General features: G+C 43.6%; 1 protein-coding gene across 3 annotated transcripts in view; it reads left to right on the top strand.

Annotated features, from left to right (window-relative positions):
* The window catches only part of tjap1 (tight junction associated protein 1 (peripheral)), a 305,890-nt gene that overhangs the window by 126,070 nt on the left and 152,989 nt on the right, over positions 1 to 26,831 (top strand). The window contains exons 3-5 of one of the 3 annotated variants that reach the window (XM_078542799.1): positions 3,526 to 3,569; positions 23,352 to 23,421; positions 23,533 to 23,698. In XM_078542799.1, the coding sequence (XP_078398925.1) occupies positions 23,570 to 23,698 (129 nt within the window). In that variant the 5' untranslated portion in view covers positions 3,526 to 3,569; positions 23,352 to 23,421; positions 23,533 to 23,569. The remainder of the gene's footprint in view (positions 1 to 3,525; positions 3,570 to 23,351; positions 23,422 to 23,532; positions 23,699 to 26,831) is intronic. The other 2 variants (XM_078542797.1, XM_078542800.1) reach the window with 2 other exon arrangements.

Genomic DNA, 26,831 nt, shown 5'->3' with positions numbered 1-26,831 from the left:
TTAGTTGAATGGTCAGTCACAAGGGGGCACAAGTTCAAGGTGAGGGACAGGAGGTTTAGGGGGATGTGAGGACTGGAATGCACTGCCCAGAGGGTGGTGACGGTCTGGAATGCACTGCCTGGGAGGGTGGTGGAGGCAGGTTGCCTCACATCCTTTAAAAAGTACTTGGATGAGCACTTGGCATGTCATAACATTCAAGGCTGTGGGCCAAGTGCTGGTAAATGGGATTAGGTAGGTAGGTCAGGTATTTCTCACGTGCCGGTGCAGACTCGATGGGCCAAAGGGCCTCTTCTGCACTGTGATTCTGTGAACTATCTTCAAAGGAACCTAATTTTGGATTTGTAAGGTGAAAATGCTTTGCCTGGTGTCAGACAAATTCAATATGAAAATTTAATACAAAATTCAGGAGGCTATGCAGTTATATAGGACATTGGTGAGACCACATCTGGAGTACTCAAGTATTGGTTTCCATAATTAAGGAAGGATGTAAATGCGTTGAAAGCAGTTCAGAGAAGGTTTACTAAATTAATACCTGGAATGTAAGGGTTGTCTTATGAGGAAAGGCTAGGCTTGTAATCACTGGAGTTTGGAAAAGTAAGAGGTGACTTGGTTGAAATGCATAAAATTTTAAGGGGACTTGACAGGGTGGATGTGGAGAGGATGTTTGCTGTTTTGGGAGTCTAGGAGCTACTGTTTAAAATAAGGGGGTCATCCATTTAAGACCAAGATGAGGAAAACATTTTTCTCTCAGATATCGAGAGTCTTTGGAACTCTCTTCCTGAAAAGGTGCTGGAAGCAGAGTCTGAATATTTTGAAGGCAGAGCTAGATTGATTCTTGATAAGCAAAGGGGTGAAAGGTTATCGTGGGTAGGCAGGAATGTGAAGTTGAGGTTAAAATTAGATCAGCCATGATTTTATTGAATGGCGAACAGGCTCGAGAGGATGAGTGGCCTACTCCTCCTAATGCGCATGAATTTGATGCTTCAAAACATTTTGATTATGGTTAATGGTATCTATATAATTAATTAATTTAATAAACCGTTGCACATTAATGTGTTATGAAATACTGTGTTTGTCACATTTCAAAATGGCGACCATCCACACCCATACCAGTGGTTCACATTGTATACTCGGACTAGAAGTCGACCCTCATTTTTGAAAGTAATTTTGGGGATTTCAAAGGTTTGACTTCTCTGCCTTGATTTATGGTAAGCTGTTCAAGTGAAGAGCCACATCCTTGGGAAATCCTTTACTATGTAGTAACTCTCTATGCTACATTAGGATGAGCCAATCTTCTTTGTAAATAGAAAATCTTTAGTTGCGGATTCTAAGCTGTATGTAGCATCATCTAGTTAAATGCTTAAGGATATTTAAATGATTAATTTCCCACTGAACACAGCTTCAGAAACAGCAGCAAGCTCTTGATGTAGACCAATCAGTACTTGCATCATCATGATTTAGTGTTTGTGTTCAGAGAGCTTCATCCTGTGCCTTAGATACTATAAATGTGGACCACCTTGTTTTTTGAGGCAGCCATGATTTTTTTTTAAGCAGCTGACTGGCTGAGGCTGGACTGCTTACTCTCACCCCATTTAGTCATAGTCAGAGAGGTCTACAGCACAGAAAATGGCCCTTTGAGTCTGCACAGGTCAAACGAGTACCTAACTATTCTAATCCCATGTTCCAGCATTAGGCCCATAGCCTTGTATGCCATGGCGTTGCAAGTGCACATCCAAATACTTCTCAAATGTTATGAGGGTTTCTGCCTCTACCACCCTTTCAGGCAGTGAGTTCCAGATTCCCACCACCCTCTGGTTGAAAGAATTCTTCTTCACATCCCCTCTAAACCTCCTGCCACTTACCTTAAATCTATGCCCCCTGGCTATTGATCCCTCCACCAAGGGGAAAAGTTCCTTCCTGTCTACCCTCTCTATGCCCCTCATAATTTTATACACCTGAATCATGTATCCCCTCAATCTCCTCCGCTCCAGGGAAAATAACCCCATTCTATCCAATCTTTCCTCATAACTAAAATTCTCCAGCCCAGGCAACATCCTGGTAAATCTCCTCTGTACTCTCTCTCGTGCAATCACATCCTTCCTATAATGTGGATTCCAGAACTGCACGCAATACTCTAGCTGTGGCCTAACCAGCGTTTTATACAGTTCCAGCAAAACCTCCCTGCTCTTATATTCTATACCTCAGCTAATAAAGGCAAGTATCCCATATGCCTTCTTAACCACCTTATCTACCTGTCCCGCTACCTTAAGGGACCGGTGGACGTTCACACCAAGGTCCCTCTGACCCTCGGTACTTCCCAGGGTCCTACCATTCATTGTGTATTCCTGTGCCTTGTTTGTCCTGCCCAAATGCATCACCTCACACATCCGGATTAAATTCCATTTGCCGCTGATCAGCCCATCTGATCAGCCTGTCTACATCCTCCTGTAATCTAAGGCTATTCTCCTCACTATTTACCACCCTACCAATTTTCATGTCATCCACAAACTTATTGATCACCCCTCCTGCATTCAAGTCTAAATTGTTTATATATACCACAAACAGCAAGGGACCTAACACCGACCCCTGTGGAACCCCACTGGACACAGGCATCCAGTCACAAAAACCTCTCAACCATCACCCTCTGCTTGCTGCCACTCAGCCAATTCTGGATCCAATTTGCCAAATTGCCTTCGACCCCATGGGCTCTTACTTTTGTTCTCAGTCAATGAAGGGGAATCAATTGATTGTATGGATTCTACTGGATACCCGTAGGGACATGAAGGGACTTGTCAGAATGATCAATTCAGCAGGTCATGTAAAACCTATAGCTCTAAAATGGGTTTAAACATCTATTGAAACCATCTCTGCAACAGGTAAGATGGTTTCTGCACCAACAGAAGCATCAGCCTATGCTGGAGAAAAACTTCCATTAAGTGAGCCTGTGAGTGCAATGGTTAAATGGTGAACAATGTGAGTCGGAATGAGTGCCAATGTCAACTGAATGTAAAATCAAATACTGCAATCAAAATAGGAAGTAGTTTTTTTATAGGTCTTTTATTTTGTCTGAGGAGCAGTTGATGTTTACTCATTTGAGAACTGTACATGGTCCTTGGTCTGATGTGAAAGAGGATTAAACATTGTAGACAAAGAACAATACAATCTCTTTCAATGACACGTGACTGGATGACTTCTGAGGACTGTCGTGGATTATTTTGAGGAGGCAAAGACTGGGTTGAAGATGCGACTTGTAAATCTGCTCTTGTGGCATGAAAGGGGACGAGTCTGTCCCTCTGTCAATACTAAAGACTGAGAACTGGGTGGCTTCTTTTGAGAAGAGTTAAACATTTTTAATTTGAATTTTTCCTTGTAAAATGGCTGAATAGATGTAAGTTGTTCACTACAGGCCTTTAGTGGCCTTATCGAACGGAAGCTGGGGAACAGATGGCAGGGTTGAGGGAGAATTGGGACTAAAACATTCAATTTAAAATATTAATGGAGCAAATTGTTTTTTCTTTTTCACAGATTAAGATTCTGTTTCTGAAGATACTGGTCCATTTGGTTGAAAGGTATACGTTATGTAAAATCTTTATTTAATGTGTGTTTATTTGTGTGATTGAACATGGAATAAGTGATTTCCTGATCAGAGTATCTATTTGAAAAGTTGAACTGTAAATGTTAATAATTGGCTTCTACTGTACAGCACAGGAAGGATCAAATGTGTTCAAATCGAATAGCCTGTCAAAGATTAGTGTGCTATTGATGATCTGTCATTAGTTGTCTTAAATATATTGGGTAAATACTATATGTTGCACAATTTTTGCTAAAAAAATGTTCAAGTACATTTTTTGGTTCCAGAATTGACTGAAACAGTGGTCTGCCTGCTGCCTTGTCATCTTCTACTCTGTCCATGTCCATTTTCTCTGCTAAAGAGGATAACAGCTATATTATCCATTTGTAGAACAAATACTCTCATGGATTTAGAAGCTCATGTCATAAGTTAAATGGATGAAAAAAAAATCCTTGATCTTGACAGTTGCAATCTGCAGTTGACATCGTGACCTAGATAGTAAAAACAGATAATTGTGAGGTAGGAGAATTGGTGAGAAAAATAAGGAGATCATGGACCAAAAATTACAATCAGAGTCGGAACCCCTGTGTCTGGCTCTGGACAGACAGAAAACTACCCACTTCCTTGTATGCGACTTCCGATGAGGATCCTGGGGAATACCCTTAGTGCAGGAATTCTTGCAGAGAGCAGCAAAGAGAATCTGCGCAGAAGCCACACCCCCTTTTTACGGCACGAGCTACAGTATTACGGTTAGTGGTTAAAGGTCCCCAAGCTTTTGGGTGGGTGTGTGGCTGAGTCAGTGCGTGAGTGACAGGGCAGGTTTGTAGGGTGGGCCAGCCTGTACTTGCGTTCGGGATAGTCAGGTTTAGTTGGGGGTCAGGGGGTTAGTCGGGTGTGGAGGCGAGTCTGATTGTGTTGGGAGGTCAGGATGGGGTATCTAGGGTGGAAGTCAGGTGTGTCTGTTGTTTAGTAACCCACGAATTAGATTAGGATATCCCTGCCTAACATTTCCTGGGCAACTATCCAGGTATGAACGTCGTAACCATCCTAAGTCTCCAACTCTGAGTCAGACACATTTTTAGAGGTCCTGGGGAGCAGGGAAATTGTCCATTGGAAGTTCAGACTTCCCAGGCAGTTCCTGTGGAGTCAGCATGTTGGGACTTCTGCAGGGTCCCAAAATGCATTTGGCGGGATATGTCCAGTCTGTGAAGATCCAGAGACCGGAAGATCTGAACCCATATGTTACTTGGAAAATGAGAAACTAAATGATGTTGCGGAGCAATCTGGGGACAAAGATAAACAAATCACTAAAGGTTCAATCAGGACATATCAGGCTGGAAAATTAAATTTTAAACCAAAAAATGCGATGTATTTATCATTGGGTGAGTTAATGAGCAAAGTGAGTAAGAAGGTTAGCAGAGACTCTCCAAGGACACATATTAATGAATGGAGCAACGTCACTCTTTTGCAGATAAACACTATATTAATTAATGTGCTATCCTGAACCTTTGCTCTGTCCTTGAATGCTACTTGTCAGGAAACCTGGCCAACAGTTGATCGCATATAGCTAAGTTCGATTGGGCAGGCAAATGGCCATGATATGCCTCAAATTTCTACAACTCCCCAAACTTCAATTCCTTGTTCCCACTCCAGTCTGAGCCTTCTGCTTAATCCCTACTTCTGTCTCTACTCTCATCTTTCATTTCTGTCTCCCACGTCTCTCTCCTTTTCATATGCGTGTCCCCCTTTCTGCCCTTCCACTGACAGATCATTAACAGTAGGAAAAAATTACACAATTAAAATTGGAAATAAGGTGGGACACAACCCAACTGCTAAGCAACTTGCATGTGGAAGAACTGAAACTCAATACCAGATCCCTATCACAAGGATTGGCAGCTAGAACAAAAAGATCATCGTATGGATACGTTTAATGTGTTCTGTCACGAAGCTATGCCCCTTTATTTTTGAAAATATGACTTTTCAAACTTTCAACTGACTGGGAATTTTGCGATTTGAAATGAGATAGAACAAGTTACTTAAAAATGCAAGGCCACCTTCCAAGGTGAAGGTGAAAAATAAATCACCAAGGGGAATGTGAAGAGAAAGACATTTCTCTATAATTCAGTGACCCATTGAAACTTGTCGCTGTCTATGGAAGAGACATTAAAATGCAAAATGCTGGATATTGAAACAGTGGCTGCCACAGACAAGCTCAACCAAAACCCCTTGGAAATGTATTTCTGTATTTCAGGGTAAAATTTCCAGCCAAAGATTGCAAGAAAGTTTTCAGCAGAGGAAACAGTCAGAAAGTTGGTCTCTCTTTCTCTCTCCCTCTCTCTGTCTCTCCTTCCCTCCTTTAGAACAAGTGTATCACCCATTTGGAAGCCAACTTTACTAGAAATCTACCAGCAAACTGAGATCTTGTAATAATTGCAACATCTACTACAGCTGACTGCATCCACACAACCAGCTAATCCAAATCAGCCGCAATGTTTAGAAATATACACTTCCAGTGCAATCACAGGAAACTTAACCTTGTATTCTTATAACTTTTTTTATTGGACTCTTAACAAATCTTATTTCTGATAGCTGTGTATGTGTGATGCCATGTTTTTTTTTCCCCTCTGGTTTAGTGGTTAATAAATTTGTTCTTTCTTTGACTCAAGGAAATCTTGTTCGATTGGCTTCTTATTGCTCACAGATTAAATAGTTACATACATTCTTATTTGGACAAGGCATATCCTCCTGAAAAAGAAACTTAAACCTTTGTTGGGACCAACCAAGGAGATTGAATAGAGGGGAACCAGTTCACCACTCCTCACCTGGTCGTGACAGTTGGTAAATTACTTAATTTTAGGTTCCATCTAAGCTATCTTATTTGGCTTTATATTCAATAGGATCATGTCTCAAGTTGTGTTTTCTAGGTGCTGATGTTTTGCTTACTGCTGGATATTGGGATTCTAGATGGATGTAACAAAGGGCATCTGCCAGCCTCAACAAGTTGTTTTCTCTCTCAGCAAATCAATAGAAAGTAATACTTGGTTAGATTGTGAAATGTTTCTAGATTGAGTTAGTCAGAAGAATTGCTCATTCTGCTTTGAACGAACACCTGGGCCAAATATTTGTTGAATCATTTCTGTTGACACCAAGACACCCGGTGTGACCAACATATTTTTCTGAAGCATTATTGTCAGGATCTGATCAGTCAAGCCAGAGATAGGCTGATTTGGAAGAAGAAAGCAAGAGATTAGTTATTTTTATTTCTGTTGTAAAGTTCATGTCCAGTGTATTTAATTTAGTGTACACATTTGCTCACTGAAGCAAAGAAGGAGTTTATGATTGTTACAGCTGGTCCCTGGGCGAGGTCCACCAATTTGTGAACTTCACAAACAGAATCCCAATTTTGGTATGCTCCCAGTTGAGGAGGAATGAGCTGGCTCCCCTCCTTTATTCAACCCCCTCAGTTGGTCGCAACAAGATTAATTTTAAAAGGGATTCCTTCCTCCCATGGATATCTTTTCCCAGTCCAAATGCATTTATGTTTTAGAAGGAGCCAATTTAACCAGGCTTTCTTGAGTCAAAGAAAGAGTAATTTTATTAGTTACTAAAACCCCGCGAAAAAATAATAAAAACGCAAGACACTTACACACAGATCAGAAATGAGAAATTGAGTCCAAATAAAAGTTTAAAAAAGGATATACAAATCATCCTTTGGCTTGTCCGTGAGGAGTAGATGGCGAAACGTTGTGGCTGTTAAGCTGGGTGATTCCTGTAGAGCTGATTTTGGCAGTTTAGCAGTTGGTTTGGAGACACTTGGTTCTGCAGGTTGGTTGAAGAAGGTGTCCTATTTCCTTTATGATTGCTGCTTGCTGACTTGCCCCCAGAAACAGAAGAGAGAGAAAGAGAGAGCCTTTGCCTGCAAGCTGCAGGAGTGCCTAGTTGATCATCTTTTGCTGTCACATTCAGAGCATGCTAGCGTACACAGATCAAGTCTGCAGCTAGCTTTTTAACCCACTTCCTTGAATATTCCTGGAAGGGAAAAAACAAACATGTGTTTTGCCCAGAGTCCGTTTTCTTTTAGCTCAGACCATTTCCACATTCTGAGATATAACTCAACAGGAGGTTGTTTTGGATGTCTGTTTGGATGTCAATGGAGCTTTCATTGTCTCCACAACCACAGGAGATTAAAGTCCTGTCTTTTGCATTTCATCTCTTCCTTTGAAGTATCTCCATCTGAAGTAGGCCTTGACACCTTTTAGGTGTGACATTATGTGTTCTCTCGAGACTAGTCAGTCAAGTATAATCCACAAATAAATTTTCCAGAAGGTGCTTACTTTGCATTCTCAGCCATCTTTTGCTCAGTGTCGTTGCTTGTATGTCTTTTTAAAAAAAAAAACATGTCTTCCTTAAGTTCAATATGCCTGTAAGTAATTCGGGGCTGTAACCCATTGTCATGACATGATGTCTCAAGTAAAAATCTTACCTTTTCCTGCCATATTCCAGGGTAAAAGGAGCTGCCTTTTCTCTGTCAGATATTGCAAGCTTCTCTTCTGCAACCATTTACTCCTCTGGACCCTTTTCCTTGATCTGGTTAAGAGAATGACTGAGTGGCAAGAGACATAGTAGAGATAATGGGCAGGTACTCAAATTGACAGAATATGACTGGTGTATATTTTTATTTATTGACGGGATATGGGTGTTGCTGGCTAGGGCAGCGTTTATTGCCCATCCCTAATTGCCCTTGAGAAGGCGGTGGCAAGCTGCCTCCTTGAACTGCTGCAGTCCTTGTGGTGTAGGTACACCTACAGTGCTGTTAGGAAGGGAGTTCCTGGATTTTGACCCAATGACGGTGAAGGAACGGCAATATATTTCCAAGTCAGGATGGTGTGTGGCTTGGATGGGAACTTCCAGGTGATGGTGCTTCCGTATATATGCTGCCCTTGTTCTTCTAGATGGTACTGGTCGTGGGTTTGGAAGGTGCTGTCTAATGAGCCTTGGTAAGTTCCTGCAGTGCATCTTGTAGATGGCACACACTGCTGCCACTCTGCGTCGATGGTGGAGGGAGTGAATGTTTGTGGATGGGGTGCCAATGAAGTGGGCTGCTTTGTCCTGGATGGTGTTGAGCTTCCTGAGTATTGTTGAACCTGCACTGATCCAAGCAAGTGGAGAGTATTCCATCACACTCCTGACTTGTGCCTTGTAGATGATGGACAGCTTTAGGGAGTCAGGACATGAGTTACTCACCACAGCATTCCTAACCTCTGACCTGTTCTTGTAGCCACAGTATTTATATGGCTGGTCCAGTTCAGTTTCTGGTCATGTTGATAGTGGGGGATGCAGGGATAGAACTGCCTTTGAATGTCAAGGGGCGATGGTTAGATTCTCTTTTGTTGAAGTTGGTCATTGCCTGGCAATTGTGTGGTGCAAATGTTACTTGCCACTTGCCAGCCCAAGCCTGGATATTATCCAGGTCTTGCTGCATTTGGGCATGGACGACATCAGTGTCTGAGGAGTCACGAATGGTGCTGAGCATTGTGGAATCATCAGCGAACATCCCCACCTCTGACCTTATGATGGAGGGAAGGTCATTGATGAAGCAGCTGAAGATGGTTGGGTCCAGGACTCTACCCTGAGGAACTCCTGCAGTGATGCCCTGGAACTGAGATGACTGACCTCCAACAGCCACAGCCATCTTCCTTTATGCGAGGTATGACTCCAACCAGTGGAGAGTTTCCCTTCCGTTCCCGATTTCCATTGACTCCAGTTTTGCTAGGGCTCCTTGACGCCACACTCGGTCAAATGCTGCCTTGATGTCAAGGGAAGTCACTCTCACCTCACCTCTGAATTCAGCTCTTTTGCCCATGTTTGAACCAAGGCTGTAATGAGTTCAGGAGCTGAGTGGCGTTGGTGGAACCCAAACTGGGCGTTAGTAAACAGGTTATTGCTAAGCAAGTGCTGCTTAATAGCACTGTTGATGAAGCCTTCCATCACTTTACTGATTATCGAGAGTAGACTGATACGGTGGTAATTGGCTGGGTTGGATTTGTCTTGCTTTTGTTTGTATACAGGACATACGTTTACAATTTTCTACATATCCATGTAGATGCCAGTGTTGTAGCTGTACTGGAACAGCTTGGTGAAGGGCATGGCAAGTCCTGGAGCACAAGTCTTCAGTACTATTGCCAGAATGTTGTCAGTGATCTGCGTTGGGGGCACAACTATTCACCATAATTGTTCACAGCTTAGATATTGGTCTAGAAAGTCGATGGCACAAAGCTAGGCAGTATTATAAGCAGTTCAGATGGAAGCATAAAATTACATAGTTTTGCACATTTGTACTTGGCCTATGACAAATGGATTTCAAGGTCGGCAAACAAGATATCATCTTTGGATTTAATAAAAGGATAGAACAGGGTACTTCCTAAATGGGGAAAAACTAGACAAGTTGAAGGCTCAAAGAGATTTAGGGATCCATGTACACAGATCATTAAAATATGAACAAATACAGAAAATAATCAACAAGGCTAACGGAATGTCGGCCTTTATATCTAGAGGATTAAAATACAAGTGGGTAAAAGTCCTGCCTCAGCTATACAAAGCTCTGGTTAGACCTCATACAGTGGAGTTATTGTGAGCAGTTCTGGGCACCATACCTTATAAAGGTTAATGACGTAGGAACATAAGCATTGGACTTAGGAGCAGGAGTAGGCCATTCAGCCTTCGAACCTGCTCCATCATTTGAAAAGATCATGGCTGATCTGGTTGCAGTCTCAACTCCACTTTTCTGTCTGCCCCCCATAACTCTTGACTCCCTTGGCTATCAAATATCTATCTAACTCGGCCTTGTATAAATTCAATGATTCAACCTCCACTGTTTCATGAGGAAGGGAATTCCCTGCACTAGCGAACTCAGAGAGAAAGATTTTTCCCTCATCTCCATCTGAAAAGGGAAATGTCTTATTTTTAAACTGTGTCCTCTAGTTCTAGTCTCCCCCATGTGGGAATATCTTCCTGATATCTTGATTTCCTATCAAGTCCCACCAGGATCTTACATGCTTCAATAAGATCACCTCTCATTCTTTTAAACTTCATTGGGTACAGGCCTAATCTGTTCAACCGTTCTTCAAAAGATAAGCTCTTCATCCCAGGATTGTGTTGCATAAACCTTCTCTGAGCTGCTTCTAATGCAGTTATATACTTTTTCAAATAAGGAGACCAAAACTGCGCACACTACTCCAGATGTGGCCTTGCCAAGACCCTGTACAGCTGTAGTAAAACTTCCCTACTTTTATAATCCATTCCTGTTGCAATAAACAACAACATGTGCCTTCCTAATTACTGCTGTATGTGTATGCTAACCTTTTGTGATTCATGTACCAGGACATCCAGATCCCTCTGCATCACCAAGTTCTGCAATCTCTTTCCATTTAAATAGTATACTCCTTTTCTGTTCTTCCTGCCAAAGTGTTATTCTCCATCTGCCAAATTTTTGCCCATTCACTCAACCTATGTGCCTTTACAGAATTTCTACCTCCTCTTGACACCTGACTTTCCTACACGTCTTGGTGTCTTCGGCAAACGTAGCTAGCATACATACATATCTGGACTCCAAGGGTTCAATGACGAAGAGAGATTACCAAACTAGGGGTATATTCCCTGGAAGTTAAAAGGTTTAATGATGGTTTGACCAGCTTTTCTAAGTATTAAGAGGAGCAGTTAAGGTAGATAGAGAGAAACTATTTCTGCTGACTGGAGTCTGAGTCATCGTCAAAACTTTAGTGCCAGACCTTCCAGGAGTGAAATTAGGAAACGCTACTTCATACAAATGATGGGGGAAGTTTGGAACTCTCTTCCGCAAATGGCAATTGATGCTGGATCAATCAATTTTAATATTGCGATTGATATATTACTTTGTTGACCAACTAGCTTGCTTGAGTTTTTTGATGGGGTACAGAGAGGGTTTATGAGGGTTATGCAATTGATGTGGTGTATATGGACTTCCAAAAGGCATTTGATAAAGCCCCGCACAGAGGACTTGAGTTTGGTTAGAGCTCATGGAATAAACAGGAGAGTAGCAAAATGGATACAAAGTTGATAACCAATTGGAAACAGAGTTATTGGATGTTTTTCAGGTTGGAGGAAGGTTTATATTGGGTTCTCCAGGTATCAGTGTTAGGATTGCTATATATATATATATATATATATAATATATAGACCTAGACCTTGGCGTACAGGGCACAATTCCAAAATTTTTTGCAGATGATACAAAACTTGGGAATATTGTGACTTGTGAGGAGGATAGTGTAGAATTTCAAAAGGACGTAGAAAAGTTAGTGGAATAGCAGACAAGTGGCAGATGAAATTTAATGCAAAGAAGTGTGAGGTGGTTCATCTTGGTAGGAAGAATGTGAAGGGACAATATAAAATAAAGGGTACAATTCTAAAGAGGGTGCAGGAGCAGAGGGACCTGGGGGTATATGTGTACAGACCATTGAATGTTGTAGGGTAGGTTGAGAGCGCAGTTATAAAGCATGCTGGATCCTGGGCTTTATAAATAGGGGCTGTATAAAACACAAGTTTGGCCTCATCTGTAGCACTGCATCCAGTTCTAGGCATCACACTTTAGGAAAGATGTGAAGGCATTAGTGAGAATGTAGAAAAGATTCTCTGGAATGGCTCTAGGGATGAGGAACATCAGTTATTTAGATTGATTGGAGCAGTTGGACTGTTTTCCTTGGAGAAGAGAAGGTTGTGATTTGATAGAGGCATTCAAAATCATGACGGGTCTGAACAGAGTAAATAGGGAGATTTGACATGATTATCAAAAGAACCAAAGGTGAGATGAGGAAGATATATTTTAAACAGCATGTGATTGGGTTCTGGAATGCACTACCTGAGAATGTGGTGGAGGCCAATTCAATCGTGATTTTAAAAAGAGAACTGGATCATTATCTGAAGAGGAAAGATTTACAGGGCTATGAGGAAAAGGCGTGGGTGAATTGCTGGATGGAATTTAATAAGAAGAGCATGGCTCCTGACGATGAGACATGAAGTGGTTGCCATCAGGAGCTGCAGAACATGCATTCACAATGCAAATGTTGACTCTGTATGGCGAGTACATGTCCAACGTGCAATCATGCAGCAAGAGTTTGTTCTCAGTGTCCTACCTTCTCCTCAGCTGCTGTTGTTGGGGTTGCAACAAGGCGTAGTGGTCAGAAAATAAAAATTTAGAAGCATTGAGGGCATAATGGTGGCATGGGTGCTAAAACACTGTCATGATATGCACATGTAGGGGGAGACAGTCTCATAATGGTAATATCACTGGAGTAATCCAGAGACCCAGGCTAATCCTCTAGGAGACACAGGTTCAAATCCCACCACAGCAGTTGGTGGAATTTGAAGTCAATTAATTGAAATCTGGAATTGAAAATTAGCCTCAGTAATGGTGACCATGAAACTATCTTTGACTGCCATAAAACCCACTTGGTTCACTCATACCTTTAGGGAAGGAAATCTGCCGCCCTTACCTGGTCTGGCCTTCCAGTGACACCAGATCCACAGCATTGTGGTTAACTCTTAACTGTCCTCTGAAATGGCCTTGCAAGTCACTCAGTTCAAGGACAATTAGGGATGGGCAACAATGCTCGCATTGCCAATGATGTCTTCATCCCATGAAAGAATTAAAAATACGATATATAGATCTTGGTGTGTTCATTCACTATTGTGTGCATTATGTGTATTTGTTGTGACATCCTCCTCAGGATAGCATATGCACACTCATTTAAAAAAAAAAGATTCTTTCACAGGCTGTGGGCATCGCTGGCTAGGCCAGCATTTATTGCCCATCTCTAATTACCCATGAGAAGGTGGTGGTCAGTGGCCGCCTTGAACCACTGCAGCCCACGTGGTGTAGGTACACCCACAGTGCTGTTAGGGAGGGTGAGTTTGGCAGTCGTTGCTGAATGAAGGGTTCTGAGGGACATCTCACATGTATAGGCAACAATGTGGCGGTGTGCTAGAGGTCAGTCTTTATTGGATGGGACGCTGTGGCTTGATTTATATTTTCAAGGCAATGTGGCATAGCTGAACATGCAGTATCTGCTGGCCTTCCCATAAATGGTGCCAAGTGGATTGGCCGAGTGTGAGAAGTGATGTGCTGCTCATACAATCATGGCCTTGTCGATGTGGGCAAGGAGCACAGCTCAAGATAGCTTCATTGACTTCAGTGTCAATGTAACCTTGGCGGGGGAGTCATCTCTTTTCATCCTGTACGAGAATGGTACACTCCCCTTGATCTTCTAGTGGGTGTAGAGGATGTGTGTAGTGAAGTAGCTCCATATGGAGGCTGGTGGAGGTGGGCACGCAAACAGAGCCAGCAAAAGTTTGCTGGTGAGGTAGGTTTGTCACAGTTCAAGAAGGCAGCTCACCACCACCTTCTCAAAGGCAATTAGGGATGGGCAATAAATGTTGGCCTAGCCAGCGCCATCCACACCCCATGAATGAATTTTAAAAAGTTACTGACCTAAGCACACTCCTACAATGAGACCTGCAGCCCTGCAGCTTTGGCTTATTTCAAGACTCGATGGGGGAACATGTCTGGCATTTCCCAGGCTGCAACACAGGGGCAAACCAGAGGTAACAAATCTCCTGTTCAGAAGGGCCAACATATTCATTGGATTCTCAACGGATGCTGATAGCCAGGTTACTAGAGAAGTTGGCTTCAGGACCATCGCATGATTCCCACAAGAATAGAGTGTAAATTGAGTGCGCACGTGGCCTTTAAAGCTTCCTGGGCACAGCCAGCTGCATTTGTAAATCGGAAGGGATTTCAATTAACGGTCAACTTGTCTGTAACCACTCGAAAGGAATTGTGCAACTGTGTGCTTATTTCTCAGGTAGCTCTCATGATGCATGCATTTAAAGAACTCCCAGCTGCCACAGCCATTTGAGGCTCCTGCGCCAAATGTAGGGTTAGATCCTGGGTGACAAGGGCTATTTCTCCTCAGAACGTGGCTCATGACACCAGTAGATCATCTCCAAAGCCTTGCAGAGGAGCATCACAACTCTGCACACTTCTCAAAAATGACAATCGTAGGGCAGACTATAGGTTTGCTCAAAATGTGGTTCCAATACCTCCACCAGTCTAGGGAAGTTTTACAATACGTACCACAGATGGTGTCCAGGAGCGTCATTGTCTGCTGTGCCTGAAGTAATGTGGCATTGTAAAGGGAAGTAGAATTGCCAATCGAGGACATGGAGGAGCTGCTATCCTCCTCAGATGAGCATAACGGGGAGGAATATGAGGAGTAAGAGGACAGAGATCTCACAGCAACTCTGCCAGATGCCTGGTCCATGCAGAGATGTGTCAGGGCTGTCAGAGACAATCTTCAATCATTTTGATGAATAGGTCGATGCCAGGTGGTCCGTCCAGTTTCTTTTCTTATTGACTTGTTTTTAACAGTTTGATACAACTGAGTGACTTGCTAGGCCATTTCAGAAGGCAATATTACCGAAGACTTTTGCTCCAGGACCTGCCGCGCCCCTAGCCAAGCTGTCCCAGCACAGCTACAACACAGGCATCTACCCGGCAATGTGGAAAACTGCCCAGGTATGTGCTGTACTCAAAAAGCAGGAGAAATCCAACCTGGCCAATTACCGCCCAATCTGTCTACTCTCGATCATCGGTAAAGTAATGGAAGGGGTCATCAGCAGTGCTGTAAGGCGGCACTTGCTTAGCAATAACCTGCTCACTGAGGCTCAGTTTGGGTTCCGCCAGGGTCACTCAGCAGCTGACCTCATTATAGCCTTGGTTCAAACATGGAAAAAAGAGTTGAATTCCAGAGGTGAGGTGAGAGTGACTGCCCTTGGCATCAAGGCAGCACTTGTCTGAGTGTGGCATCAAAGAGCCCTAGCAAAACTGGAGTAAATGGGAATCGGGGAAAATACTCTGCTGGTTGGAGTCAAACCTAACACAAAGGAAGATGGTTATGGTTGTTGGAGGTCAATCAGCTCAGTTCCAGGACATCCCTGCAGGACTTGCTCAGGGTAGTATCCTTGGCCCAACCATCTTCAGCTACTTCATCAATGACTGACCTTCCTTCCATCATGAGGTCAGAAGTGAGCACATTTGATGATGATTACACAATGTTCAGCACCATTCACCACTCCTCAGATACTGAAGCAGTCCATGTCCAAATGCAGCAAGACCTGGACAATATCCAGGCTTGGGCTGACAAATAGAAGTAACATTCGTGCCACACAAGTGCTAGGTAATGACCATCTCCAACAAGAGAGAATCTAACCATCGTCCCTTGACATTCAATGGCATTACCATTGCCAAATCCACCACTATCAACATCCTAGGCGTTGCCATTGACCAGAAACTGAACTGGACTAGCCATATAAATACTGTGGTTACAAGAGCCAGAGGCTATGAAAGCTGCGGCGAGTAACTCACCTTTTGACCCCCCCAAAGCCTGTCCATCATCTACAAGGCACAAGTCAGGAATGTGATGGAATACTCTCCACTTGGCCTGGATGAGTACAGGTCCAGCAACGCTCAAGAAGCTTGACATCATCCAGGACAAATCAGCTTGATTGGCTTCCCATCCACAAGCATTCACTCATTCCACCACCGAGGAACAGTGGCAATAGTGTGTACCATCTACAAAATTCATTGTAGGAACTCACCAAGGCTCCTTAGACAGCACCTTCCAAACCCATGACTACTACCACCTAGAAGGACAAGGGCAGCAGATACATGGGAACACCACTACCTGGAAGTTCCCCCCCCAAGCTACTCACCATCCTGACTTGGAAATATATCGCTGTTTCTTCACTGTCGCTGGGTCAAAATCCTGGAACTCCCTCCCTTAACAGCACTGTGGGTGTACCTACACCACATGGACTGCAGCAGTTGAAGAAGGTAGCTCACCACCACCTTCTCAAGGGCAATTAGGGATGGGCAATAAATGGTGGCCTAGCCAACGACGCCCACGTACCGTAAATGAATAAAAAAAATTTAAAGGTCAACCACATTGCTGTGGGTCTGGAGTCACATGTAGACCAGGTAAGGACGGCAGATTTCCTTCCCTAAAGGACATTAATGAAGCAGATGGGTTTTTATGACAATCGGCAATGGTTTCATGGTCATCATTAGACTCTATTGAATTCAACTTCCACCATCTGCCATGGTGGGATTTGAACCCTGGTTCCCAGAGCATTACTCTGGGTCTCTGGATTACTAGTCTAGTAGCAATACAACTGCCACCCGAGAAAGTCTGAGCCATCTCTGACTTTACATCACAGAATCTCACGATGCAGAAGAGGCCCTTCGGCCCATCGAGTCTGCACCAACACGTGAGAAACACTCGGACATCTGAAGGTAGTTGTTTCACTTCTTGACCACATGTTGACCTGCTTCAGTGACAATGATGGCCCTGCTTGCCATCCTCCTGACTTCCCTCCCCGTCGACCAAGGCCCTCCTGTGGCGAATCCTCTCCTCCACTGCCCAAGGTTGTAAAATATTAGCTTATGATAGATCCACAAAGTGAACAGTGTGAAAAGAGCAGACTATGATACAAGCACCCCTGTCGACATGGACTTTCATTCCAACAATAGCTGCAGTTGACCAATGGGAATGGATTCCCCTTTCATGGGCCACATCCAGAGCTCTTCCCATCCTCCCACAATAACCTGATCTCCTGCGAGGACATGTTTCCTCGCAGCACCTGATCACCAGCAAGGTAAAATTTCTTATTAGCCATGTCAATGAACACTAACACTGTGATCCTGTAGCTGGAATCCATCCAACTTCACCCTCCCTCTGTCGCTGTAGAGCTTCCTCCCATCGCCCTTGACCCTCCCAACATTACCCTACTCCTTCCCCCAAGCATCCAAGCATCATTTTTCTCAGTCCTTCATTTTCCATTGACTCTCCCTCAGAGACCATTAACCTGTTCCCCCTGCAGCTTGCCCTGCCCTGCTTCAAACTTGAAACTCCCCCCTCTGACTGTCGACCTGCCACGTGTGGTGCAGCTGCCTCCTTTGGACACACAGACTGAGGTCACTGCAATGACTGACCCTTATAGGCCAGAGACTGGCCCCCTCCAGGCGCCACCTGTTTCCACCCCCCACTTTGGATGCCTCCTGTGTCGTCGTCCCCTTCGGACGCCTCCTGTGTCGTCGTCCCCTTCAGACGCCGCCTGTGTCATCGTCCCCCTCCCGATGCTGCCTATGTCTCTCCAGCCCCCCCCACCACGATTGCCGACACTGCCTGTGTCCACCGCTTCCCGATGCCACCTGTGTTTCCACCCCTTCAGATGCCGTCTGTGTCCCCCTCCCCCACCACCTGTGTTCTCCCCACTACGAGATTGAGTGTCTTGGGCTACAGGAAGATATAGACGTGATGGTCAAATGGGCAGATATGTGGCAGATGGAATTTCACCCTGAAAAGTGTGAGGTGATACACTTTGGAAAGAATAATTTGACAAGGAAGTGCTCAATGAACGGCATGACACTAGGAAGTTCTGAGGAACAAAGGGACCTTGGCGTGTGTGTCCATAGATCTCTGAAGGCGGAAGGGCATGTTAGTGGGGTGATGAAAAAGGCATATGGGACACTTGCCTTTATCAATGAAGGCATAGATTACAAAAGTAGGGAGATCATGTTGGAGTTGTATAGAACCTTGGTGAGGCCACAGCTGGAGTACTGTGTGCAGTTCTGGTCGGTACATTATAGGAAGGAAGTGGCTGCGCTGGAGGGGGTGCAGAGGAGATTCACCGGGATGTTGCCTGGGATGAAACATTTAAGTTATGAAGAGAGGTTGGATAGACTTGGGTTGCTTTCGTTGGAGCAGAGAAGACTGAGGGGTGACCTGATCGAGGTGTACAGGATTATGAGGGGCATGGACAGGGTGGATAGGGAGCAGCTGTCCCCTTAGTTGAAGGGTCAGTCACGAGGGGACACATGTTCAAGGTCAGGGGCAGGAGGTTTAGGGGGGATGTGAGGAAAATCTTTTTCACCTAGAGGGTGGTGACAGCCTGGAATGTGCTGCCTGGGAGGGTGGTGGAGGTGAGTTGCCTCACATCCTTTAAAAAGTACCTGGATGAGCACTTGGCATGTCATAACATTCAAGGCTATGGGCCAAGTACTGGTAAATGGGATTAGGTAGGTAGGTCAGGTGATTCTCACGTGTCGGTGCAGACTCGATGGGCTGAAGGGCCTCTTCTGCACTCTGTGATTCTGTGTGAAATAAAGGAATACTTTGACTGTGGGACCGGCTAGGGGGTGGGGTGTTCCTGACCGTAAGAGCAGAGGGTGGGGGTTTGGTAAGTTTCATTTTGGGCAACAGAGTTTGAGAAGGTTGGGGTTCTTTTTATTGAGACTAAGGGTGGGAGTTATAACTTGTTGACGACTCCTGCTGGCCGACTCACCAAATTACCACTTGAATCGCTCAAACACACCCTGCAGGCTAAGATACCTTCTGCACCCCTGCCCCCAAATGTGTCTTGCTGTGCTGTACCGCACCTTGAAACCAATTCCTGTGACATCTTCCCATGCAATTGCAGAAGGTGCAACACCTGCCTCTTTCCCTCCTCCCTTCTCACTGTCCAAAGCCCCAACCACTCCTTTCAGGTGAAGCAGGGCTTCACTTGCACCCCCTTCAATTTGGTCTATTGTATTCGCTGCTCCCAATGCAGTCTCCTCTACACTGGGGAGACTTAATCCAGACTGGCTGACCGCTTTGCGGAACACCTTCACTCAGTCCGCAAGCATGACCTTGACCTTCCTGTCGCTAACCATTTCAACACACCATCTTGTTCTCATGCCCACATTTCCATCCTTAGCCACTGAAACCCAATGTAAACTGGAGGAACAGCATCTCATCTTCCGATTAGGCTCTTTACAGCCTTCCGGACTTAACGTTGAGTTCAACAACTTCAGACCATGAACACTCTCCTCCATCTTTACCCCCTTTTTTAAAATCCAATTGTTTTCTTTTGTTTTATTAATTTTACTTTTTATTTTCATTTTTTATTTATTTTTTATTTCTTTATTTTTTAATAATGTTTCCCCAACCCCCCACCCACACAGGGCCATCTTTTGTTGGTTTCCATGTTGTGCTTTCACAGAGCATCGGCCCTTGTTCTGCTCTCACCTTTATGCCACTATCAGCACCTTCTTTAGCCCTTTGTCTTGTGTCCACGACATCTTTGTCAACCTCTCCTTAGCTCCCATCTATCCCAGACCTTCAATCTTGCTCCACCTGTGCCACCCCCTCTTAAAACAGTATAAGATCCAGCACACTTCTACTTCTCTTGAGCCATGAACACTAGAGGGGGCTCCTCTTACCAGTCAACAGCACAGGATAAATGTGAAAGTTATAATGGGGAAGTTTGATTTAAAACAAAAGATATCACTGATTGAAACAGCAGTCAGGTTATTTATTTCTGCTGAATTTCTACTTGCCCATTATTGGGCATCCACTTTAATTGACAGTACGTAGGATCTCACCCTGTACTTTTTCTTAGTATTCAATAGTATTTTTAAAAGCAGGAATGCTGTCTTTAATTTTGAGTTGCATTTTCAGGTCAGCAGCACGAGTTCTGTCATCAAAAGTAAAATACTGGGACTGCTGGACATATAAAATAAACAATAACAACAATCTAGTTAATCTTTCAGTTCTGTGTAGGCATGAAATGTTAACTATGATTCCCTTTCCGCGGATGCTGTTTGATCTGCTGAGCGTTTCTAGTGTTTTCTGTTTTCATTTCAGGTATCCAGCATCTGCAGGTTTTTGCTTTTGTAATAATAGCCTATATTGATATATTGCCTTTAACAAAAGGCACCAAGGCACTGTCCAGAGAAGGGGGTCACAGGAATATTAGAAAGCAAAATATGACATCAAGCCATAAAGGGAGATTTTGGGTCAGATGACCAGAAGCTTGGTCAGAGGTTGGTTTTGAGTAGGAGATGGAGATGAAAATTTCTTTCTCTGAGGGTTGAGAGTCTTTGGAACTCTTCCTCAAAAGGCGGTGGAAGCAGAGTCTTTGAATATTTTAAGGCGGAGCTAGATAGATTCTTGATAAGTAAGGAGGTGAAAAGTTATCAGGGGTCGGTGGGAATGTGGAGTTGAGGTTACAATCAGATCAGCTGTGATCTCATTGAATGGTAGAGCAGGTTCGAGGGGGCAAATGGCCTACGCCTGCTCCTAACTTGTATATTCATATGGAGAGCCAGAGAAGATTAGGGAGGAAATTCCAGAGCTTGGGGCCTGGAAAATTGAAGGCATGGCCACCAATGAAGGAGCAATTAAAATCAGTGATGCTCAAGTGAACAGAAAATATTGGAGAACTCAGCAAGTCTGGCAGCATCACTGGAGAGAGAAACAGTTTACCTTCAGGCTGATGACTTATCTGCCAAAAGGTCAGTGACCTTAAATGTTAACTCTATCACTCTCTCCACTAATGCTGCCAGACCTGCTGAGTATTTACAGTATTTTCTGTTATTGTTTGAGTTCTGTTTTCATTTGACTTGACGATTGTTCTTCCTTTCAGAACATTTATAGTACAGGTCCAAATGGCCACTCCAAAAACTAATACCCTCAAATATTTATCCAGTTCTCTCTTCAATGAGCAACCATTGCACATTTTTATGATTTTTGCAGAAAATAATTACATCTGAAGATGTGTAATCTTTCTTCCGTCTAACCACGTCTCCTGGTTCTGGAGTTTGTGGCAATTTTGAACATATTATCAGGATCCAATTTTTTGATTTCTTAAAGGATATTAAAACATTGAATAACGTTCCCCTTGAGCCTTCGCCTATGGCTCTGAACCTATTCTCATAGCTCAGTACCTTGAGTTGAGGATGAGTTTGGTTTCCCTGTTCTTCATTGCCACCAATGCCTGGATATCTTTATTGTAGCACAGTGAGCAGAATATGTATACAGTTGGGTAGTTATGTTTCTGGGCTTGTAATCCAAAATTCTGGAATAAGAATCCAGAGAACACGAGTACAATCCCACTATGACATTTTGAGAATTTTAATTTGGTTTATTTAAAAAAATCTGCTTGTATCAGTTAAAGTGACCGTGGAGCTGTCAGATTGTCTTAACAATCCAACTTATTCAACAATATCTTCAGGGAAGTAACCATGCTGCCCTTACCTAGTCTATCCCATATTTAACTTGAGTATCCCAAGAACATGGTTCACTTGTAAATGCCCTCTGAAATGGCCTAGTAAGCCTAGGATGGGCAATAAATGCTATCCTTGGTAGTGATGCTTACTTCCTGAAAATGAATTTAAATTGTTCACGGTAATCTGGCAATGTGGATGTGGCTGTGTGCTTTGAACCAACTCATTAATGGACTTTGGGGTTCACCTTCCACTGTGATTCCCCTTTTCTGCTGCTGACATTGTAAATGAGATAGTAGTATACAGCTTGAGTTTACCTTCAATTGTTTCTAAACTAATCATCAGATCATATACCTTTAAGTCAAATTTATTGTAGCTCAATTGATAAATAGAACTTAGACCATAAGACGTAGGAGCAGAAGTAGGCCATTCGGCCCATCAAGTCTTCACCATTCAATGAGAGCGTGGCTGATCTGATAATCCTCAACTCCACTTTCCTGCCTCTTCCCCATAACCTTTGATTCCTGTATTGATTAACAATCTGTCTATCTCGGCCTTGAATATATTTAACAACCCAGCTTCTACACCCCTCTGCGGTAAAGAATTCCACAGATTTACTACCCTCTGAGAGAAGAAATTCCTCTTTATCTCTGTTTTAAATGGGTGACCTCTTACTCTGAGATTATGCCTCTAGTTCTAGACTCTCCCACAAGGGGAAACAACCTCTCAGCATCTATCCTGTCAAGCACCCTAAGAACCTTATATGTTTCAATAAGCTCGTGCCTCATTCTTCTAAACTCCAATGAGTACAGGCCCAACCTACTCAACCTTTCCTCATAAGAAAATCCCTCCATCCCCAGGATCAGCCTAGTGAACCTTCTCTGGACTGCCCCCAATGCCAGTATATCTTCCCTTAGATAAGGGGACCAAAACTGTTCACAGTATTCTAGGTGTGGTCTAACTAGTGTCTTGTATAGTTTTACCAAGACTTCCCTATTTTTATACTCAATTCCCTTTGAAATAAAGACCAACATTCCATTTGCCTTCCCTATTACCTGCTAAACTTGTATGTTAGCTTTTTGGGATTCATGCACAAGGACCCCCAAATCCCTCTGTGCTGCAGTCTTCTGCAGTCTTTCTCCATTTAAATAATACTCAGCTCCTCTATTCTTCCTGCCAAAGTGCATAACCTCACATTTTCCCACATTATATTCTATCTGCCACTTTTTTGCCCACTCACGTAACCTGTCTATATCCCTTTGTGGACTCCTTGCATCATCCTCACCACTTGCCTTCCCCTATTTTTGTATCATCCACAAATTCGGCGATAGTACATTAGTGCACTGAAGGCTGAGTTTGGAAACTGAGCCAATGGCACTATTCTTGGCACTGGTGGAAATGTGAGAGTAAATACATAATACAGGAAAAAAATTGACTACTGAATTTGGCGGTTTAAATCACATTTACTGACTCCTGATATTGACAGCACAAACAATTTGATCAATGAAATGTTACTGCCAATCAATGCTCCCTTTGATTTCAACTATTCCACTTCTAGCTGAAAGGGGTTTTGTGTTGCCTCTGTCTGCACAAGCAGTTCACATGAATTGATGTCCTTTTGACAATTATTTATATCAACAGCTCTTCTCACTGCCCTTCCTGCAGCAATGCACGTCTAACGATTACTTCCATCATTTCGTCAATTAAACAGGTCAGCTCATTGTAACTTTGGGCAGGGGTGAAATTGACTTAAAGCACTGGCATTTTCCAACTACTTACACTCACTGAAATGTTTCTAACCCCTCTGCTTTTGATTTATTAGGTTGTGCGGTGGGGAGTGAAACATAGAGAGCCTGAACATGAGTAACACGCCAACAACAAGAAGGCCATACAGAAAGGCACCGCCTCAGCACCGGGAGAATCGGCATGAGCCACCAGCTTTTAGGGATGAGCTAGATGGGACAGCCATACCATCTGAGCTGAGTCAGGTAACTGAGAACAGCCGTGTGCCTCTACTACAACACAGACGATACAGTTACACGGATACCATTGGCAACCCAGATGTAGGAGTGCTGCAGAGTGTGGAAAATTCAGAAGCATCAAATGCTCCTTTTTCTCCCCTCTGGTCTCAGGATTCGAGCAGTGGAAGAGAGGATGTCTCTTCTCCAAACAGGCTGGATGTTAGGAATGTGTATCCTCTATGCTTTTGCAAACAGTCAGGTGAAGGTGATCTGAGCTCAGCAGTACAAGGCTTAATGAGGTCTATGACTAAAACTGAGAAAACCCTCATGACACCTATGAATGAGGATGAAAATTGCAGACAGCCACTGAAAACCAGGAGTCTGGGCCGTGGTTTAGTCTTCAAAGAGCCTGCTCAAATTCTTGCTCCAAGGGAGGTGGATAGTTCCCAGATTCGGCTGCCTCGCAAAGGAATTCTCAAACAGACCAACATGCTAGGTGTTAAAGTTGAAAGTATACGTAAAGCCAGGTCTGCAGAAACACTAGCCCAAAATAGAACAGACCAGTCAATCTTTCCTTCTCCGCAAATATTGAGAGGACAGAAGGACCGAAGAGCCTCCATGCAAGGCAAACTATCACCGCAATTCAGTTTAACACAAGATAGGCACCAAGGGCCAGGTGCAGGGATCATATTGGAGAAACTAAAGTTTTCCAAATTCCTGGACGAGATCACCTGTAGAGTGCTGAGTCCACAGAATTTTCAGTCAGTAAGAGCTCCTCGGATAAAAGAACAAATGATAAGCCACTGTTCACTCAAGTCGAGCCGAGATTTGGGTCCAGAGTTTAGGCACAGCAAGAGCCAAATGCAAGAAACAAGTGGAGATGAGTTAGTGAAGGGTTCAAGTGAAAGTGGAGATGTGCCTGAGAGAAGAATGAACAGCATGGACATTGGAGTTGAATCCTGGAAAAGGTGGCAGGATATGGGGAGACCAACAAGTCCTAGAACAATTAAAAAGCAGTTTATAACAAGGAAAGATAAGATTGAGAAACAGTACAACACAAAGAGAGATGTTGCTGATGTTCAGAGAGAAAGCTTAGACAGATGTCTGAGTACAAGAAAGGCACTGGAAGCAAATAGAGAGGGAAAGCAAAAAAGGGCCAGGCTGGGTGGAGGAAATAAAGAGGATGGATTTGAAACTGGTCCTGAGTTAAAACAACCTCAATATCTAGAAACTGGAGTGGGACAGATGGCCATTGCTGAGAAATGTCAAACTGATTTAAACCTGTCTCTACAATCAGATCAGAATAGGCATTTGGCTGCTCTGCAAATGGCATCCATCGTTGTGCAAAATAAGGTAAGGGACTATGAAATAAAGAAATCAGTATCTTCTGATTTGATGGGTTTAATGTTTCTCAATTAAAGTAGTTAACTGATGAACATTTTTCTACAGACCTTTGGATAGTACAAATGTGCTATGGTTAGATGCCACCTGTGCACTTGCCAAGATGCAGTGGAGACATCTACTTATAGTAAACAGATGCTACATGACAGTATTGCATCTTGTTAGTCCTTTTGCATTTTATTGCACGCTCCATATTGTTGCATGTTTTTGCAAGAAACTATCTAGCATCCTGCTCAAAATAATTTGAGAGCTGCTGATCTTGACAAAGTTGAATAAAGGTTAAAACTCTTGAGCTCCTCCCTTTGGCTTAAAGTTAATTACGCAGTCCATGTAGATCAGTGATAAAAGATTTAATCTCTAGTTTGTGCTGACCTAATTATGAGTGGGGCTCTAGCAATTGGCGTTTGTGTCCCTGAATAGGAATCTTGCTTGGGTTCCTGCTCCTCATTGCTACCCACTAACCCTTGCTAGATGGTTTGGTCGCTTTCACCATAGTCTTAAGAGCCATTGACATCATCTTGCTTCTTCAGGCCTCCCTCAGTCCATGTTTCAATGTTATCCACCTATCTGATGCTTCTTTTTCTTTATTCTTTCATGGGATGTGGGCGTTGCTGGCTAAGTCAGCATTTGTTGCCTATCCTGAATTGCCCTTGAGCTGAACATTTCAGAGGACAGTTGAGAGTCAACCATATTGCTGTGAGCCTGGAGTCATGTAGGCCAGACTAGGTAAGGACAGCAGATTTCCTTCCCGAAAGGATATCAGTGAACTAGATGGGTTTGTATGACAATCGATGATAGTTTCATGGTCACAATCTACCTGACTATGTAGAAATTGCCCAGGTGAGTCCTGTACACAGAAGGCAGGACAAATCCAACCTGACCTATTACTGCCTCGTCAGTCTACTCTCCATCATCAGTAAAATGATGGTAGGGGTCATCAACAGTGCTATCAAGCGGCACTTGCTTAGCAATAACCTGCTCACTGGCGCCCAGTTTGGGTTCCGCCAGGGCCGTTCAGCTCCTGACCTCATTACAATCTTGGTTCAAATATGGACAAAAGAGCTGAACTCCCGAGGTGAGGTGAGAGTGACTGCCCTTGACATCAAAGACACCATTTTACCGACTGTGGCATCAAGAAGCCGCAGCAAAACTTGAGTCAATGGGAATCAGGGGAAAACTCTCTGCTGGTTGCAGTCATACCTAGCACAAAGGAAGATGATTGTGGTTGTTGGAGGTCAGTCATCACAGCTCCAGGGCATCACTGAAGGAGTTCCTCAGGGTAATGTTCTTAGCTCAGCCATCTTCAGCTCTTTCATCAATTACCTTCCTTCCATCATAAGGTCAGAAGTGGGGATGTTCACTGATGATTGTACAGTGTTCAGCACCATTCGCAACTGCTCAAATACTGAAGCAGTCCATGTCCAAATGCAGCAAGACCTGGACAATATCAAGGCTTGGGCTGACAAGTGGCAAGTAACATTCGCGCCACACAAGGTCAGCCAATGACTGTCTCCAACAAGAGAGAATCTAACCATTGCCCATTTATGTTCAATGGCATTACCATCACTGAATTCCCCACTATCAACATTCTGGGGGTTACCATTGACCAGAAACTGAACTGGACTAGCCATATAAATACTGTGGCTACCAGAGGCTAGGAATTAATTTGACCATGACTTATTTTATGTGAAGAAGGTTATTTGGTTGAGGTATTGAAGCACTGCCTGCAATATGGGACTGTACTCCAACATGAACCAGT

Source organism: Cetorhinus maximus, chromosome 5 (genome assembly GCF_964194155.1).
Source record: "Cetorhinus maximus chromosome 5, sCetMax3.hap1.1, whole genome shotgun sequence".
In the NCBI taxonomy this organism is placed as follows: Eukaryota; Metazoa; Chordata; class Chondrichthyes; order Lamniformes; family Cetorhinidae; genus Cetorhinus; species Cetorhinus maximus.
This window is presented reverse-complemented; position numbering and strand designations above follow the sequence as displayed.